This window comes from Rhipicephalus microplus, chromosome 6 (genome assembly GCF_043290135.1).
Source record: "Rhipicephalus microplus isolate Deutch F79 chromosome 6, USDA_Rmic, whole genome shotgun sequence".
Lineage (NCBI taxonomy): Eukaryota > Metazoa > Arthropoda > Arachnida > Ixodida > Ixodidae > Rhipicephalus > Rhipicephalus microplus.
This window is the reverse complement of record NC_134705.1, coordinates 103,348,658-103,366,398: the sequence shown is the minus strand read 5'-3', so window position 1 is coordinate 103,366,398 and position 17,741 is coordinate 103,348,658. Positions and strand designations below refer to the sequence as shown.

General features: G+C 44.7%; 1 protein-coding gene and 1 long non-coding RNA gene across 20 annotated transcripts in view; one reads left to right on the top strand and one right to left on the bottom strand.

Annotated features, from left to right (window-relative positions):
- LOC119168050 (uncharacterized) overlaps positions 1–17,741 on the top strand; it is a 151,312-nt gene that overhangs the window by 20,438 nt on the left and 113,133 nt on the right. The gene's annotated exons all lie outside the window — the stretch shown is intronic.
- LOC119168049 (uncharacterized) overlaps positions 1–17,741 on the bottom strand; it is a 184,032-nt gene that overhangs the window by 81,028 nt on the left and 85,263 nt on the right. For 13 of the 19 annotated variants that reach the window (XM_075866313.1, XM_075866325.1, XM_075866312.1 and 10 more), the window contains exons 6-8: positions 9,713–9,760; positions 4,684–4,731; positions 3,793–3,840 (exon numbers count right to left, since the gene is read on the bottom strand). In XM_075866313.1, coding sequence (XP_075722428.1) covers positions 3,793–3,840; positions 4,684–4,731; positions 9,713–9,760 — 144 coding nt within the window. The remainder of the gene's footprint in view (positions 1–3,792; positions 3,841–4,683; positions 4,732–9,712; positions 9,761–17,741) is intronic. The other 6 variants (XM_075866311.1, XM_075866317.1, XM_075866323.1 and 3 more) reach the window with 2 other exon arrangements.

Genomic DNA, 17,741 nt, shown 5'->3' with positions numbered 1-17,741 from the left:
ACTATTACAGCTGTCGAATGAGTCGCAGGAAGTTTACGAATAGCTAGTGTAACGGCCATTAATTCGGCTTCAAATATGGATGTATAATCTAGGAGGCGTAATGAAAATATAATGAGGGAGAAAAAATACCCACACTTGCCTTCTCGCCACACATAGATGCATCCATTGCAATTACCATATTACTACCTAATATAGAGAGGTGATGTTCTAATAAACCAAATAAATATTTAGAGGGCAAGTGTTTAGCGTTCATGGGGAAGATATCATCAAATTCTATTTGCACTTGGCCGATAGGTTCGACAGATAGTGTGATCTCGAATATATTAACATTTATTGCACCTAGAAGTGTTGAAACAAATAGCACTTGGGGTTTATATACACGAGACCAATGATCATTGAAAAAAACACCAGGCTCGGCTAAGAATACAAACTGTCGCCTTCTTAAAGTGAATTAAGAAAATTTTAAACAGGTTTTGACTGTTAAAATATGGAATCTGCAAGCAAGGATGAGTGTCCGAGCTTCTTGGTACAAAACATTGTTAGTTGTGAATTTTGGCACACCTAAACAAATACGAAGAGCTTCCCGCTCTAAGATAATCAGGGGGTTTATTTTGTATGCTGGTCCACCAGAGAATAGTACACATTCGAATTCAAGAATCGGACGAACGTACATGCAATAAATCATGATCAGCATATCTCGGCGAAGACCGAAACGGAGGCGGCCAATCCTAGCTATCATCCCAACAGCGCGTGTAGCCCTAATTTTAATATATTCAATGTGGTCACGGCAGCTCAGTTGTTGATTGTAGAGTACACCCAGATATTTAATACAGTTACCCTGGGGAATTATTTCTTTATGGCACTGAAGAGAAAGAGTAACTGGTACGCCACCCAGTGGAAAAATTATTATAGCACTTTTAGTTACACTAAGGTTCGTATGAATTTTCTAAAACCAGGTTTCCAATGTTGACAAATAACACTGTAAAGTCGAATGTAGTGAATAAATATTGCTGTCAGGTGCAAAGAACGCGATACCATCTGCATATACATATACTTGTACCTTTTCACTCAATGGTATTGAACTTAAGAAACTGTTAAATAGCACTGGCGATAGAACAAAGCCTTGAGGAACACCTCTCGTTTGTCTATACTTCTGTGTGAAAAACACCTCGTTGGAAACAATAAAATTTTCTGTGCTTTAAAACTTCGTATATCAAATTTGTTGTGTACTGCATGAACGTAAGCTCTTTTAGGGCATTGATAAGAATAAAATGCTCAACACTGTCATATGCCATGGCTAAATCAAGGGTTACTAGGGCCGCATATTGTCGTCTGTGGCGAGCAAGCTTTATACGAGCCTCTAAATCAACATGCGCCCACCATATAGAGTAACCTGGTCTAAATTCAATCTGGCACGCACTGAGTATCGCATTATCCGTTATGAACTTCGTAACTCTAATGTATTCTTTCTATTAACATAACGACCTGTGATATTAAAGCGATTGGCCTAATGTTATCTATCTGCCTGGCTGAAGTGGCACATACCCACTTCAGCCATGATTTCTCATTGTCGTCAGCCGCTGCCTGAACAACTGGCACGAAATTGTTTGCAAGTGTTTAACGGATACCACGTTTCTCAGAAGAGTGACCAAAAATAGCATATCGAATGCCATCCTACTACTCAAAAGTTTCTTAGTGCTCTAGTGGATATGAAGCTAGTGTGCTTCCAGTAGTTACCGATTGGGTGTTTTGAAAAGGCTATAAAAGGGCGCTCTACTTGCTTTCGCTACGACTGTGTTGCGCCTACCGCGCAGGCCTGGTGATTTTCCTGCGTAATGTCTAATGTTATCACGAGCAATTGTCCAGCTGTCGAAAAGTTTGTGAGAGATACTTTGCACAAAACTTCTTCAGGAGGGAGCTCTTACTCGACCGCAAATTGTTTGCTTTGAGTAAAAAATTGCCAACAGTTGTACGATAAAAGTATTTAGTAAGCGGCAATTTTCTGTAAGGGCTACTTGTCGTCCTCAAAATAGCTTCTTAAAATGCCACCCTCATGGATGCACGCGAGGATGTACTCGGACAACGAATGCTGCCCCCAGGACTAGCCACGTAATAGTGGCTCTTGTCATCTTTGGAAGCCAAGCTTTGAAGCTGCTGTTATTACACGTTTTTCTGTTACTTGGACCACAGCTTACAGGTAGAGGTGTTATAAATTGTGTCACCTAGTTTTACACTGTGACTGATGTGAGGTGTTTCAGGCTGAATTTCAAGACAACCACACAAACTTATGTGATGCAAAGTGAGGTAAGTTTTAAGATATATTTAGTAAGGTGAGTCTTATGAAAGTAAATTAGGAATTCTGACGTTGTTTTGATGTTACCATGATGTCAAAAAATTTACTTATTCAAGCACACTACCGAAGGCTGATGATCACAGTTACGTGCAGTTTCCGTAATCTGGACGCCTCCTTGATTTCACAAAGGGGTCCAATGGCATTGTGGTTGAGGTGCTTGGTAGTGACTGAAACTGAATCGCTACGCATTTGTGTAGAGAGCACCGTTTCTGTGTGCTACAGCAGCGCGTTAATTCCCATTTTGTCCAGAATGGTTCACATAGTTGTCATGTTAGAAAGTCGCCTGCGTATTCACCAGTCGAGCTTCTACAACCTCTTCTGGGGCACTGTGAAGTAGGCAACAGGACGATGCGCTTACTTCTAATTGAATGTTTATAAACGAAAGCTGAGCCAGTCTTTCTGCGATCATGTTTAAATTCCAGTAAAGCGCACTGAACACTGAAAAATGTGGGCAAGGAGATATAATAGAATTCTGGCTTAGACAGGAGGGCGCAAAACCAAAATTGTCGAACAGCCGTGTCACATTTATGTTGACGAGTTGCGAAGTCGCTAAGCGCATTGGCTAGGCCCACGAAGCAATATATATATATATTATATATATATATATATATAATATATACTATATATATATATATATATATATATATATATATATAATATATATATATATTATATATATATATATATATATAATATATATATATATATATACATATATATATATATTATATATATATATATATATATATATATATATATATTCCTGCTCACGGCTGGTTCTTTTTTTATCCACTCTTTTTTCTTCCTATTTACATTCCATTGGTTCTAATAACTTCCCCTGCACATTCCTTGGCATTACTGTCTGTTAGATCTCATTAATATTGTGTTAAAACACGGAAAAACGAGCCCTTAGGTATACACTTCTTCCCCTTATATATATATATATATATATATATATATATATATATATATATATATATATATATATATATATATATATGTCAATTTACCTTTTTTTCTATCTATCTATGTATCTGGATATCCAGCCATGTTCAAAGGTTTACAACACAGCAGCAGCAAGGACTGATTAGGTAAATGCCTATCAGCTGCATTGCCTCTTTAGAATTGCACTTCTTGGAGAAGGCGCGGCAATCTGGGGCAAGCCATGCTATATTCAGTAGATCAGTTAGGCCGTTGTATCTTGAGCATAAGAGTAAGGGCTCTCTGTAATGGTACTAGCAGTACAAGTACTAGCAGTAGTGGTAGTTGTAGCTATAGTAGTAGTAATAGTAATAGCATAAACGACAACAAGAGCGAAAAATCCGCGTCATCGGCAGCACAAGGAGCACATTGTATGACCAAATGAATGTTCAACATGCTTCACTGGTCTCCCGCGGCTAGCATCAAGTTCCTTTCGCTGGGCATCATGAAACACTTACCCCACTTGGACCAGCAATGGGACTTGTGGGGTTTGGTGGCAGCGCAGACTGAAAATAACACAGTATGGCAATATTGATACTTGTCCTAATAGACATGTTATTTTGCAACTTCCTTCGCCTCTCAACATATCGCAAAGTGCTCTTTACTGGCGAAACTGTTTTACCTTCCTTTTGTTCTTCGCACATTTGTTTTCAGACCTGCTTGTCTGCTTTCCGTGTCCAGTACTGTAATCCTAAGCTGAAATTCGTTCCCTGAGTTACTCATCAAGGCTGTTTCATCAAGACCTGTACCACGTTTTTGCGTTTATTTTAATGCACTCCAACCACCCGCGACGTATACGCTCAAAGTAACAATCACACCAAAGTAGCCGAATCATTTGCAAGACAGGTACGCGCCACTCGTCAGTTGACAGGAAACGTTAAAACTGGGTTTGGCCAATCCGACACTGCAGATACTTTGAAACCAGCGTGGTCAACTTTGAGTGAGGCAGAAAGAAGTTAGGAGAAGATAGACGCTTGAGAAGAACGGTCATCGAGAGCACTAAGTCAGCCTAAGCTCGCAAGTTTAGAAGTTCGGTTTGGTCGGAAGCGGAAGTGGTCGTACTTGTTACTTACTACCAGTGCGATATTCCGCCATTTCCTTTCGAGTACGTTCTCCACTTTGTGTCAGGGGGACGTTTTCTGGTTAGCTATAAAAATATTAGAACTGATAATGTTAGCTTCAATATAAAAGACTGAATTAGGTAACGAATTGGTCAAGCTAGGAAATAGTCATATTATCAATCACCAACGAAGACCATACCAGTCAAAGATTGTACGATGTGCCTGGGTTGATCTTCCTTGACTGGCATTGTGTTTCGATTCGCTCGGCTTTATAAATAAGGCACTTACCCCACTTGGAGTAGCAGGAAAACTTGGGTGAGTTAATGGAGGTGGAGACTGAAAAAAAATTGTAGCAATACAAACTTTATTCAAATGCACAGAGGCTTATAACATCTGCTGTAAGTGTAATATCTATAGCAGTAGTGCTAATCTGATAATCACATATTCTCAGTAGTAGTAACACTAGTTTAGAAAATACTGAGTCTCATTCATTTATCACAAAAGACACAATCGTAAAGCAAAATATATCTAGCTGCGAACTTCCCGTTTTATAATGGTTCAACCCTCAAGTATAAATTATAAAAATATTCATGTCATCGCTGGAGGCATAGTCAGTACTACAGTGACCTCTACTGGTGCACTGCAGCTTTAAGGTAATGTAATGTCATGAGACTGATAGCCTTGCCTTCATGACATCACCTTGAATGTCTTGAGTTATGGCATCTGCCCTGTCTGAAATGATATCTATTAATTACAATATTTCAGTCATTTCACACATGAAGTATATTGCTAGTAATATTTAATCGTCTGTAGCCACTAGCTGTTTCTTTTAGACGTGGTTTTCCGAACAACCTTAAGAACAAGTGTTGTGAACATCAGCCTTGAACTAGCACTCCCGCTGAAACAGAGTGGCCCTTGCTGCGCTAAGGGCCGCTCTGACGGCGAACTGATATGGGATGGTCAGTTCACCTGCAGGAACACAGAAGGAGGAAATCCCGGTGTGAGTCCTTCTATGCCGCTAGCCTGTTAGAGCATTGTCGAATGGAATGATAAGCTGACGATCACGTCTTATAAGTTTAGAAGCTCAGTGCAGAGGATGCATCTCATGATTAGTACCATACGAATGAGAAGCCTGCAGGACAAGTCAGCGTGTCGATAAGGATTACTGGTGTGCCATTGTGAGTTAGTGCTAATAAGTTTGTTGGAGCTCAGGGACTTTTAGTGCATGCAAGGTATGTATGTACTTGCATCAACACCATGTCGCGTAAAAAATATGAATAGATAAGTGGAAATCTTTACATTTCAGAGGAAAGCAACGGAAGACAACCCTTGTATATTGATGAAGAACAACCAGCCTCTTTAGAAAAAAGAATGGTGAACGATTTAGAGCACTTGGAACTCTACCACGGGAGAGCACTAGGCCGTGCTGTGGGCCTCACACTGATACATAAGGAATGATTAGGTACCTCGAGTTTCCCCATAGAACTGACAAGGCCCCATGGCGAAGTAAGCCTAATGCTGCAGTGTGATGTTATCTTTTTTGCATCGGCTCAAACAACTATGAAACCCGCTGTTGCTTCCTGCGCTGGTTGATCATGAACCTACTCGGTCACATTACAACAATATAGTGGCCGCGCATATTGATTCTCGATGCAAAGGCTGCCGTATTACTGAACACTCTCGCCCTTATAAACAGCCTCTAGCAACTTGGACTGATTTAGCACAAGGCAATAAATACGTCGATTAAAACAAGCTATTGAACTCAAATAAAATCAAATCGAATCAAGAAAAGATGCGGACAAGCTTGGGCAAAAAGCGAAACAATTCGCTCTAGGAAAGCCCAAGCCCCCATGTACAAGGCATACAGTCCAGAACACAAGCATGTACAAACACTGTTTGAACACCAGTAATTCGTGCTACACACATGTTCCTGCACGAACTTGACATGCATCACCAATATCTCCGGTGTCTAACATCGCCTGCATGATCATTCGAATGAAGGCCTCGCATAGCAGCAAGTTTAGTGTAAGCAGAAAAAAAAAATTGTCATAAGAGAAGACCAAGGCTACTGAACTTATTAACCTTACATAATGAATCGGTATGACAGAGTGTGAAAAGATCACGATGGGTATGTTTCGAAAAATTGTCATGCTCAAGGCAACCTTGCGTTGTACTGCTCGTTGAGCTAGGCCAAGAAGGGACTCTGTAGAACTTTGTTTTGCTTCCACGTGTGGTTCTCCCACGCGTAACCATGCAGCAAAATACTCATGAGTTTATCTTTAAGGCATTCAGCGAAAGGCTATTGTTTTGTCCAGTGTTCCGAAGAAGAACAAATACTTGACTACATTCGTTAACTAAATGAATTTCTTTCAATGTCTAGATGATGTCTGTACACAAGAGGAAAGAAAAATAATGATTTGAAATTCAACCCTTGTTAACGTAAATAAAAAACTAAGAGTAAGCTCAATACAAACTTTTAAAGAACCCCACTGGTCAGTTAGTACAAGGAAGAAGTTTGTATTTTACTGCAACACAACATGATCAAATGAGCACATGGCGATGCAGGAGATTCACAACAGACAAGCCAAGATCAATGCTTGCAAGCTTAACCAAAATCAGTGAGTAGCTGACTGCTTCATAAGCATTGCTCAGCACGCAGTGGAATGCGTCCGCCAACCCATTCCGGCCTATAGATAGTTCCGGAGATCAGCGCTACGAAACAAGCAAGATTTGTGGTACTTTTGTGGTCAGCTCGAAACACGTGTTGATTGGGCATCAATAAAATTTCATGCTAACATAAAATAATTTCTTAAGGTTGGAGTGTGCAGAGCACGACGAAGAATACGAGTCCAATGGCACATGCACGGAATGAGAGGCGCTGCTCTCTAGCTCAGCCTTGGTGGATCAGCTGCGACTGATCCACCGAGCTGAACGGATGGCTCGCGCCAGTGGGGCCCTAGAATAGGGGCACCACCCTACCGGACAGGCTTCGCTCTTCCCCCTGTATATTCCTCGGGGCGTTGGAGTTCGAGTCTGTCTGGATTATGTACATAATAATGTTTTCTACTACTACTACTTTTACTACTACTACTACTACTACTTAAGGGTCAGCTCAAAGTTTTTTCAATGTAGCATACAGTGGAGAAATCAGGCGATAAGTAAAAAGATTGGTTCTAAGGCGCTACCTAAATACTGGGATACCACGCACACCTTTTCACAAGCTTCAAAAAGTGTGTGCGCTCAGGCAGTTGATCATTATTGTAGTAAGTACTGGAGCAAATACAATACCATAGGCATTCATTATTGCCAAACGATGATTTCTGGACCACAAAATAAGCGTGATTTTAGGCACCTAATGAATAAGCAGATGAGCTTTCCTTCCAGCGACAAACGACTGGTTGTGCTAACTGCCTTGGGCCACTGTCCGATCTGAGTTCTAGACTGTGAGGCCTGTGAGATGAAAAATGCATGGCAAAACACTCGGCACTCCAATTCGGACAAAGACGAATATAATAATAATAATAATAATAATAATAATAATAATAATAATAATAGTAATAACGATAACATAGGAACAAGAATATGAAGAAGAAAAAATACACCTGGCATTTTGCGCGCGGAAACCTGAGCTTGTTCATAGAGCAATTCATACCGGAGAGTTTCGGAAATATTAAGATTTGTGGTGTGCATGAACCTGCACTCTCATAGCACAGTATGCGGGCACACATTGTTTATTTTATTAAAAGTTCGACGCCCGTGCCCTACTTATTTATCAGAGTACCCTCAGCACCAAAAGGCGTTACAGAGGTGGGCTATACAATACATAATTGATAATAAATACATATTTAGAGGTTTTTTAACACAATAGAAAAAATGATAATATATCAAGCATTGTACTCCACAATCAAGAACGATTGATGACAACAAAATAAAGTGCACAAAACATCATAACAAAGAGTAAAGGGCACAAATACAAGTGGCGATGGCTACATCATTAGTAACATAGAGTTTCTTAAAATACACTAGAGGGAACTCTGGCGCTTGTGTCTATGAAAGCTGCAACGCACGGCGCCTCAGCGAGCATGGGAATGATGGGTAGTATGCACATTTGTCTAACAGTCGTACTTCTGGTCTGCTTTTGCCTCCGTGTGTGTTCGTGTGGCTTGGAGCTGCTTTCTTACGAAACAAATATTAGCCAATGTTCAGTGGTTGTGCTTCACCATCTTATTTGTTCAGACTTACTTTTCCAAATTGAGTCGCATATTTCAAAAAAATGTTCAATTTATTTTTCAAAACAAAACCGCAACACAGCAATGAACGAAACCGCAAATACGATTCGCCGCCCGTAAGTACAAAGACTAGGCAAATGTGTGTACTACCCATCATTCCCATGGTCGCTGAATAATCGCAGCGCCAGAGTGCCCTCTAGTTATATTTAGGAAACTCTATGAGTTATAAGGTGATTTCATTGCGAAATCGTGCGGGGAAAAATGTGATCCTAAACGAATCAGTTCTGCACTGGTATTCTTTAACTTTGTTAGAATTGTCAAGTTGTGTTGAGATGTAAACGGTCTAAATATTTACTTATCTCTGTCTATACCTGTTTTAGAATGGAATATACTATGAAACATTTTTATTCGCAATTCCAGAGTTTTCCAGAGTTTTCCAGAGTATTATCCGCAATTTCAGAGTTTTCCATCCTAAACTAGCTGTAGCAAGGGATATGTTGAATATTCATCTCCAATTATTGATAACAAACCTTACGGCTAAATTTTGTACCCTTTCAAGTGCCTTGATGTCCTGTTTCAACGACGGATCCTAAGCTGTGCAAGTACACTCGATTATAGGCTGGACGTTCATTTGATACAGTAGCTGTTTTGTTTCTATCGGAAAGTGTCTTGCGTTCCTACGCAGAAAGCGCAACAATTTACAGGCTTTAGATGTTACATATCTGCTGCGACAAGCCCAACATAAAGTTTCCATTAAGAATACTTCTAAATACTTCAATTCTCTCACTGACGTAATGTGGTTGCAATTTCAGTTGTAACTAAACTTGTTAGTTATCACCTTTTTTGTAACTGATGTCTTTACCGCCTTGTGGTAGACGTATTGTGCTATGTTTTCGAACATAAAAATAACATGATTTCCCCAGATTAAAATGCTTAGTGGTAAAAAATTCCTCAAGTTACAAAATACACATAAATGCAAGCTGAAGCAGCACATTTTATTAGGTAAGAAATGCATGACATGTCATAATGACACTTCTATGCTTCGCTCTATGTTTTAATTCGTTTGTCATTAAAAATAACTCACTTACCCTTGTTGGACTACCAGTCAATGTTGTAGGAGATAAAGGAGGTGGAGACTGAAAAATAAAACAATATGGAAACTGTTACTTGCGTACACATATGCACGTTACCTTTAGTGTACCATTGCCTCAACGCGGTGGTCTAGTGAATAGGGTACTCGGCTGTTGACCAGTTCGAATCCCGGCTGCGGATTCGAATCCAGGCTACGGCGGCTGCATTTCTGATAAAGGCGGAAATGTTGAAGACCCATGTGCTCAGATTTGGGTGCACGTTAAAGTAGCCCAGGTGGTCGAGATTTCCGGAGCCCTCCACTACGCCGTTTCTTAGAATCATATGGTGGTTTTGGGACGTTGAACCCCACATATCAATCATTTTAGTGTACCATTTTGGCACTGGTATTGACACAGCTGTAGTAATTATTTCATATTATTCACTTGTAGAGCAGAGAAGATGTAAAAATTTTAAGGACACAGATTTTCTTCTAGACTCATTATTAATAGAAACCAGCAGAGAACAGTACCAAAGATAATATACGGGGTATCATGAGTAGTAAACGTAATCTAAATATCAAGAAAAAACGTGCAACCTGTAACCTTCAAACACACACAGGCTATACCAAGCAGCCAGCTTTGCGTTCATTAACGTTCTATGTTAAAAGCATAAATAATTCAGGTAATATAACGCCGCTGGAAGATTAGTCAGGAGCACTCGGGTGGTATTGTTGGTGTAGGTTAAATTTTGCAAACGGCAATCAGCCTTCCTTTGGAACTGCTAACTTAATTTTAAAACACACGCGATGTCTTATTCGTGTTCAGTTGTGGACTGCCCAACTTGTTCTTGACCATAAGTACGCATTTTCTGAGCCATTGTGTGGTCCTAAGTGGTGTCAATCATCACTCACGAGGATGCTTTCCTCTTCTTCACGTGTTTCGAGAAAACTTCCTGTTGGGCTAGTTGGGGTTGTTTCCACACATCAAATGTTTTAGCGCTAACGGGAAAAAAGGACAGAGGTTCATAATTAGAGAAGAAGACAGTGTGCCGGGTAAGTGCTTTTTTCATTGTCTTATTTATTTTTTCAGCTTCTTCCTCCTTTTTTATGTTTGCGCAAAAAATATGACGTCTTCGGGTGTTGTTGCGCCGACAAATAGCACAACAAAAAATCAGGTGTAAAGGTGACTTCACGTTCGAGAACACTCAAGGAGAGGTGATAGACGTACGATTATACCTATACTGCTGTGCTCCTTTGAAGTAGGAGTCGGCAGTAATTATAGGCGTTGGGGCATCTTTGCGTAAAGTTGATATAACGGAGGTCGCAACACCAATCGAAAAGAGAGAGGTGGACTTTGCACGGAATAAGAAAAAGTTTTGTGAGGTGACATGCCATACAAAAGCGGAATAACACATTGTCTATTTTGTCTATTATACTGAAGTCAAAAAGTTGCAAATTGAAAAAAGAAACCTGATATTCAAGCCAAAATTTTATTTGAGGTGAAAGCTACGGTTATGGTCTTCATAAGGGAAGTAAGAAGGCAGGGCGACGTTCTGATATCTTACTTGGAGCCGCACTAAACTGCTCCGCGGGTCGCATGTGGCTGACCAGACGTCTAGAGCGTTGTCGTACTTAAACTTATGGTAATAATTTTACCTTATTTGCCTACAAATTTAAAGCTGCTGATGAGATATCTTAAAGAGTACCATACGATTACGAATCCCACGGGAAAAGTCGGGGTTCTTGGTGCGCCGATTAGAAGAAGCGTAATTATCCTCCACAAAATTAAGCAGACTTTATGGAGGTCGTGAGTCGACTTCATTTCCATCAGATTCGCGCTCGGTGATCTAATCGCACTGTTAAAGACAACAAGTTCCACAACGCATGAAGGGCAAGGAAGAAGGCTAGAGCGGTTACGCTGAATATTAGAAAGTTGTGCTAACGCAGCGTTGAAGGATAAAACACGGGCGACGCAGCTGCTAGCTCAAGTTATGTTTGTCTAAGTTGAAGGCCTCGTCAAACGTTTTTTTACCAGAAATCTGCGACTTCGCTAACTAACGTAAGGCCAGTTGCTACTAACAGTACTCCAATAAAGACCTATCAAAGGACACAGCTACCGATATATTATTGCGTTTTCATTGGTATCCCGTAATCTCGTTGAAATATTTAGCCCATGATATGCACATGCGCCGGTGTGAGACTGTTTTCTTCGTGAGTAAATCTTGATTTCCGGCTTTAAATGGATTCGAAATATGAAAAAAACTAGCCAATCCGCGAGTTGTCTGACGATTGTGCCAGTATTAACTCAGGAAGTCGAAATAAAGATTTAGCGATTTGAGATTGCCAATATTTTCCACAAAATTAAAATTTCAGACGCGAGTGTATTAATACAGGCGAACATTTAGTGTGGGAAGGAACGTAGATACATTGATGCACACTCTTTAATTGTGATAGCAATATATGAAAACTCTTGGCTGAATTTGCCGCCAGCGTCGGTGTCGACGTTGACGTGGGAGTCGCCGTTGCTTACCGTGTACATATTGTCACGGGGTCGTGACGTGGCCGAAGACAGGAGACTTCTTGTTGGAATTTAACTGTTTATTTGGGCGAACCTGTGCCCGGTAAACAGAAAGTCCAATTACAGCAGCAGTCTCGCACAGATAGCAGTCTCAGACTGATAGCGGCGAACGGAGCGTCGGCCTTCGATCAACAACTGACAAGCGGCGAAGCGCGTCGGCATTTATACTCCCGCCGTCGAATGTTCTAGCGCTATCGCTGGCGGCGGCGTGCGTTCCAGAACAATCTGTACCATTCGCACAGTGGGCGTGATCTTATCGAAATGATCTACTACAGTCCGGAACCCTCTAGAAAACTGCAGGCGCGGTTTGCGCTGAGAATCGTGTGGTGTTTTGGGACGATAACAAAAACTTGGGAAATGGAACGTGGCATTGCCCCCCTCTGAAAAAGGCATCGTCTCGATGCTTTAACTAAAGATGAAGGTACAATAATAATGCAAGAAAGTACAATGAATAAATTACGATAGAACAATAATACAAAAAACACTGGTTCAGTTTGTTAACGCGCATGAAACGGCTTGAGGCGCGCGACATGGACGACTTCAGGTCGCGATCGGCGTCGTTGAGAGTTCGTAATGCCGTCGGGGACAACCTCGTAATCAAGTGGGCCGAGACGTCGAACCACCCTGTACGGTCCGAAGTACCGTCGCAGAAGCTTTTCACTTAGTCCACGTCGGCGTATCGGCGTCCACACCCAAACACGTTCACCGGGCTGGTATTCCACGAAGCGTCGTCGAAGGTTGTAACGGTGGCTGTCAGTTGTCTGTTGATTCTTGATACGGAGACGCGCAAGTTGTCGGGCTTCTTCGGCGCGATGAAGGTACTCGCTCACATCGAGGTTTTCTTCGTCGGTGATGTTGGGTAACATGGCATCGAGCGTCGTTGCCGGGCTCCTTCCGTAGACCAATTTGTATGGAGATATCTGCGTCGTCTCCTGCACCGCCGTGTTGTATGCGAAGGTCACATACGGAAGAATGGCATCCCACGTCTTGTGTTCGACATCGACGTACATTGACAGCATGTCGGCGATCGTCTTGTTAAGCCGCTCGGTGAGGCCGTTGGTCTGTGGGTGGTACGCTGTCGTCCGGCGGTGGTTTGTTTGGCTGTATGCCAAGATCGCTTGAGTTAAGTCGGCAGTGAATGCCGTTCCTCTGTCGGTGATAAGGACCTCCGGGGCGCCGTGACGTAGGACGATATTTTCGACGAAGAACTTAGCTACCTCGGATGCACTGCCTTTTGGCAGGGCTTTTGTCTCGGCGTAGCGGGTGAGGTAGTCGGTGGCTACCACGATCCACTTGTTTCCGAAAGCCGACGTCGGGAACGGCCCCAATAGGTCCATACCAATCTGCTGAAAAGGTCGGCAAGGTGGATCAATTGGCTGCAGAAGTCCCGCTGGCCTTGTCGGCGGTGTCTTGCGTCGCTGACAGTCCCGGCATGTCCTCACATAACGAGTGACGTCGGTGGTAAGACGCGGCCAGTAGTACCTTTCTTGTATCCTCGCGAGCGTGCGAGAAACACCGAGGTGCCCTGCCGTCGGATCGTCGTGCAGGGCCTGCAGGAGTTCTGGTCGCAGAGCTGAAGGCACCACAAGGAGATATTTAGCCCGAAGCGGTGAGAAGTTTTTCTTTTGTAGAAGACCATTTCGTAGAAAAAACGACGCAAGTGCGCGCTTGAATACCTTCGGGACTTCGGCGGTCCTGCCTTCGAGGTATTCTATTAGGGCCTTAAGTTCCGGGTCGGCCCGCTGTCGTTCAGCGAAGTCGTCGGTAGTTATCGTTCCCAAGAAGTAGTCGTCATCCGGGTCGTCGGGTAGCGGTTGGTCGACAGGCGCACGAGAGAGACAGTCGGCGTCGGAGTGTTTTTTGCCGGACTTGTAAATGACAGTAATGTCATATTCTTGAAGTCTCAGGCTCCATCGTGCGAGGCGACCTGAAGGGTCCTTCAAAGTGGCTAGCCAACACAAGGCGTGGTGGTCGCTCACAACTTTGAAGGGCCTGCCGTAGAGGTATGGGCGAAATTTCGACGTAGCCCAGATGATGGCGAGGCACTCCTTTTCTGTTGTGGAATAATTTGCTTCTGCTTTGGATAGCGATCGGCTGGCGTAACTAATAACCCTTTCAAGTCCGTCAGCCCTCTGCACAAGAACGGCGCCAAGACCTACGCTGCTTGCGTCAGTATGTATTTCTGTCTCGGCGAATTCGTCGAAATGGGCAAGTAACGGAGGCGTCTGGAGGCGATGTTTAAGCTCCTGGAAAGCGTGTTCCTGTGGCGTTTCCCACTTGAACTCCACGTCGGCCTTAGTAAGGTTTATGAGAGGATCGGCGATGCGGGCGAAGTTTTTCACGAACCGCCTATAATAGGCGCACAGGCCCAGAAATCGGCGCACGGCTTTCTTGTCAGTGGGCGGCGGGAATTCGGCGATGGCGGCTGTTTTCCGTGGATCAGGACGAACTCCAGACTTGCTGATAACGTGCCCCAGAAACAAGAGCTCTTCATACGCAAATCTGCACTTTTCTGGCTTCAGTGTGAGTCCGGAAGTCTTGATGGCTTGAAGTACAGCTTCAAGGCGCCGAAGATGCTCGTCGAAACTCGAAGAAAACACGACGACGTCGTCCAAGTACACAAGGCAAGTCTGCCACTTCAATCCTGCCAGTACTGTATCCATAACGCGTTGAAAAGTTGCAGGCGCTGAGCAAAGGCCGAAGGGCATCACCTTAAACTCGAAGAGGCCGTCCGGTGTTATAAACGCCGTCTTCTCTCGGTCTCTTTCGTCGACTTCGATTTGCCAATAGCCAGTCTTGAGGTCCATTGACGAAAAGTACTTGGCGTTATGGAGCCGATCAAGTGCGTCGTCTATTCGTGGGAGAGGATACACGTCCTTTCTTGTGATTTTGTTCAGGCGGCGATAATCGACGCAAAAACGTAGGGTCCCATCCTTTTTCTTCACTAACACCACGGGGGATGCCCATGGGCTGTTGGACGGCTGGATAATATCATCCCGCAGCATTTCATCAACTTGTCTCTTGATGGCCTCACGTTCTCGCGTCGAAACCCTGTACGGACTCTGACGGAGTGGTCTGGCATTTTCTTCGGTTATGATGCGATGTTTCGTGATTGGGGTCTGCCGAATTTTCGATGACGACGAAAAGCAATCTTTGTATTGCAGGAGCAGGGCCTTGAGCTGTTCTTGCTTATCGTTCGGAAGTCTGGGATTGACGTCGAAAGCTATGGGAGGGGCTTGGTTCCTCTGAGCAGGTTCCGCAGAATCGGCGAGGGCGAAAGCACTGGTGGCTTCGACAATTTCTTCGATGTATGCGACCGTTGTTCCTTTGTTAACATGTTTGTACTCATTGCTGAAATTTGTGAGCATAACCGTTGCTTTGCCTCCCCGCAACTCTGCAATTCCTCTTGCGACGCAAATATTTCGGGTGACCAACAGATGCTGACTGCCTTCAACGACGCCTTCGAAGTCAGGTGATTCAGGAGCGCCGACTGAAATAATGACGCTTGAGCGAGGCGGAATGGTGACTTGTTCTTCCAGCACATTCAAGGCATGGAGTCTAGACGGCGTGCGCGGCGGTAGTGCTTCTTCTGTGGATAACGTTATCGACCTTGTTTTTAGGTTGATGACAGCACCATGGAGGCATAAGAAGTCCATGCCAAGGATGACATCTCTCGAGCAACGCTGTAGGACTACGAAGTCTGTAGGATAAATACGTCCGTTAATGGTGACTCTCGCTGTGCAGATTCCTGCAGGCGTTACGAGATGACCTCCGGCTGTGCGGATTTCAGGGCCTTTCCAAGCTGTCCTAACTTTCTTTAACTTCGCGGCGAACGACCCACTGATGACAGAATAGTCGGCTCCAGTATCGATGAGAGCGGTCACACTGTGGCCGTCGATAAGAACGTCGAGGTCGCTAATTCGCCGTCTCGCATTACAGTTAGGGCGTGGCGTCGGGTCACGGCTGCGTCGACTTGTTCCGCTGCTTCCATGTTGCGTCGTCAGGCCACCTTCGGTAAGTGAGCTATCGTCGTCAGGGCTTTGCCTGGTTGGCGTTGTGTTCGGAAAGCTCCGTCGCGGCGTCGTCGTCGTCGGAGGATCTTCGGTAGTTCGTCGCACAGCAACCGCACCTCCACCGGTTGCTGCCCTTAGTTTCCCGGATACGGGCTAGGAGACCGGCCCCGCGTTGGGCCAGAGTACTGTCGGTGGTGCGGTGACGTGCGGCGGCTTGGCGACGGCGAACGCGAAGGGCTTCGTGGTGTCCACCGAGCTCCTGTCAGGTAGTCGGCGATGTCACGTGGTCGTTCTCCTGGCTGTGGGCGCGGTGCATTGACGGCGAAGCCACGCAATCCCATCTGTCGGTACTGGCAACGGCGGTATGTGTGTCCGGCCTCGCCGCAGTGGTAGCAGAGCGGGCGATGGTCAGGGGTGCGCCAGACGTCAGTCTTCCTCGGTGCACTGCGCTGGGCCGCTGGCGAACGGTATGACGTCGGTGGGGGTGGTGGCGTCGGTGGCGTCTGTCGACGGAAGTGCGATGGGGCGGCGTTTTGGCGTGGACGGGGAGTAGCGTTGTGGCGCAGTGCAGCGGCGTAGCTCATAGCTTCCGGCTCGGGCAGCGGTGCGTGGGGAATTTGAAGCGATTGCCGAACTTCTTCTCGCACAATGTCGGCGATCGAATCCACTTGAGGCTGCGCCGAAGAAGGCAACAGCTTGCGCAGCTCTTCCCGCACGATCGCTCGGATCGTTTCACGCAGGTCTCCGGAGTTACTGGCTTGAGCAGCAGCGCAGTCTGCAGTCAGGCGACGATTATACTGTCTGGTGCGCATGTCCAGGGTCTTTTCAATAGTGGTCGCTTCGGCTACAAATTCTTGGACGGTTTTCGGTGGGTTTCTCATCAGCCCCGCGAAGAGCTCCTGTTTGACCCCTCGCATGAGGAAACGAACTTTTTTCTCCTCAGGCATGTCTGGGTCAGCGTGACGGAATAGTCGGGTCATTTCTTCTGTGAAAATGGCGACATTTTCATTTGGTAGCTGAACCCGGGTCTCTAATAAAGCAGCGGCCCTCTCTTTTCGAGCGACGCTCGCGAACGTTTGCAGGAATGCGCCGCAGAAAACATCCCACGTTCGGAGCGTGGACTCCCGATTTTCGAGCCAGGTCCTTGCGGTGTCTTCTAAATAGAAGAACACACGACGCAGCTTTTCGTCATGGTCCCAGTGGTTGAGGGCGGCCACACGGTCGTATGTCTCTAGCCAGGACTCCGGGTCTTCGAACGGTGACCCATGGAAAATTGGTGGTTCCCTGGGTTGATGCATGACCATCGTGGGCTGGGACGCTGCGGTTGTCATTGTCGCTGCAGTCGCGGTCATGGCCTTGGTTTTCCGCGGCTTGTCGTGTAGAAGCCCGTACTCCGGTGGTAGCCCTTGCTGTCGGCGGCTTGTTCGCTGCTCCTGGTTGGCGTCGGTGTCTTCTCC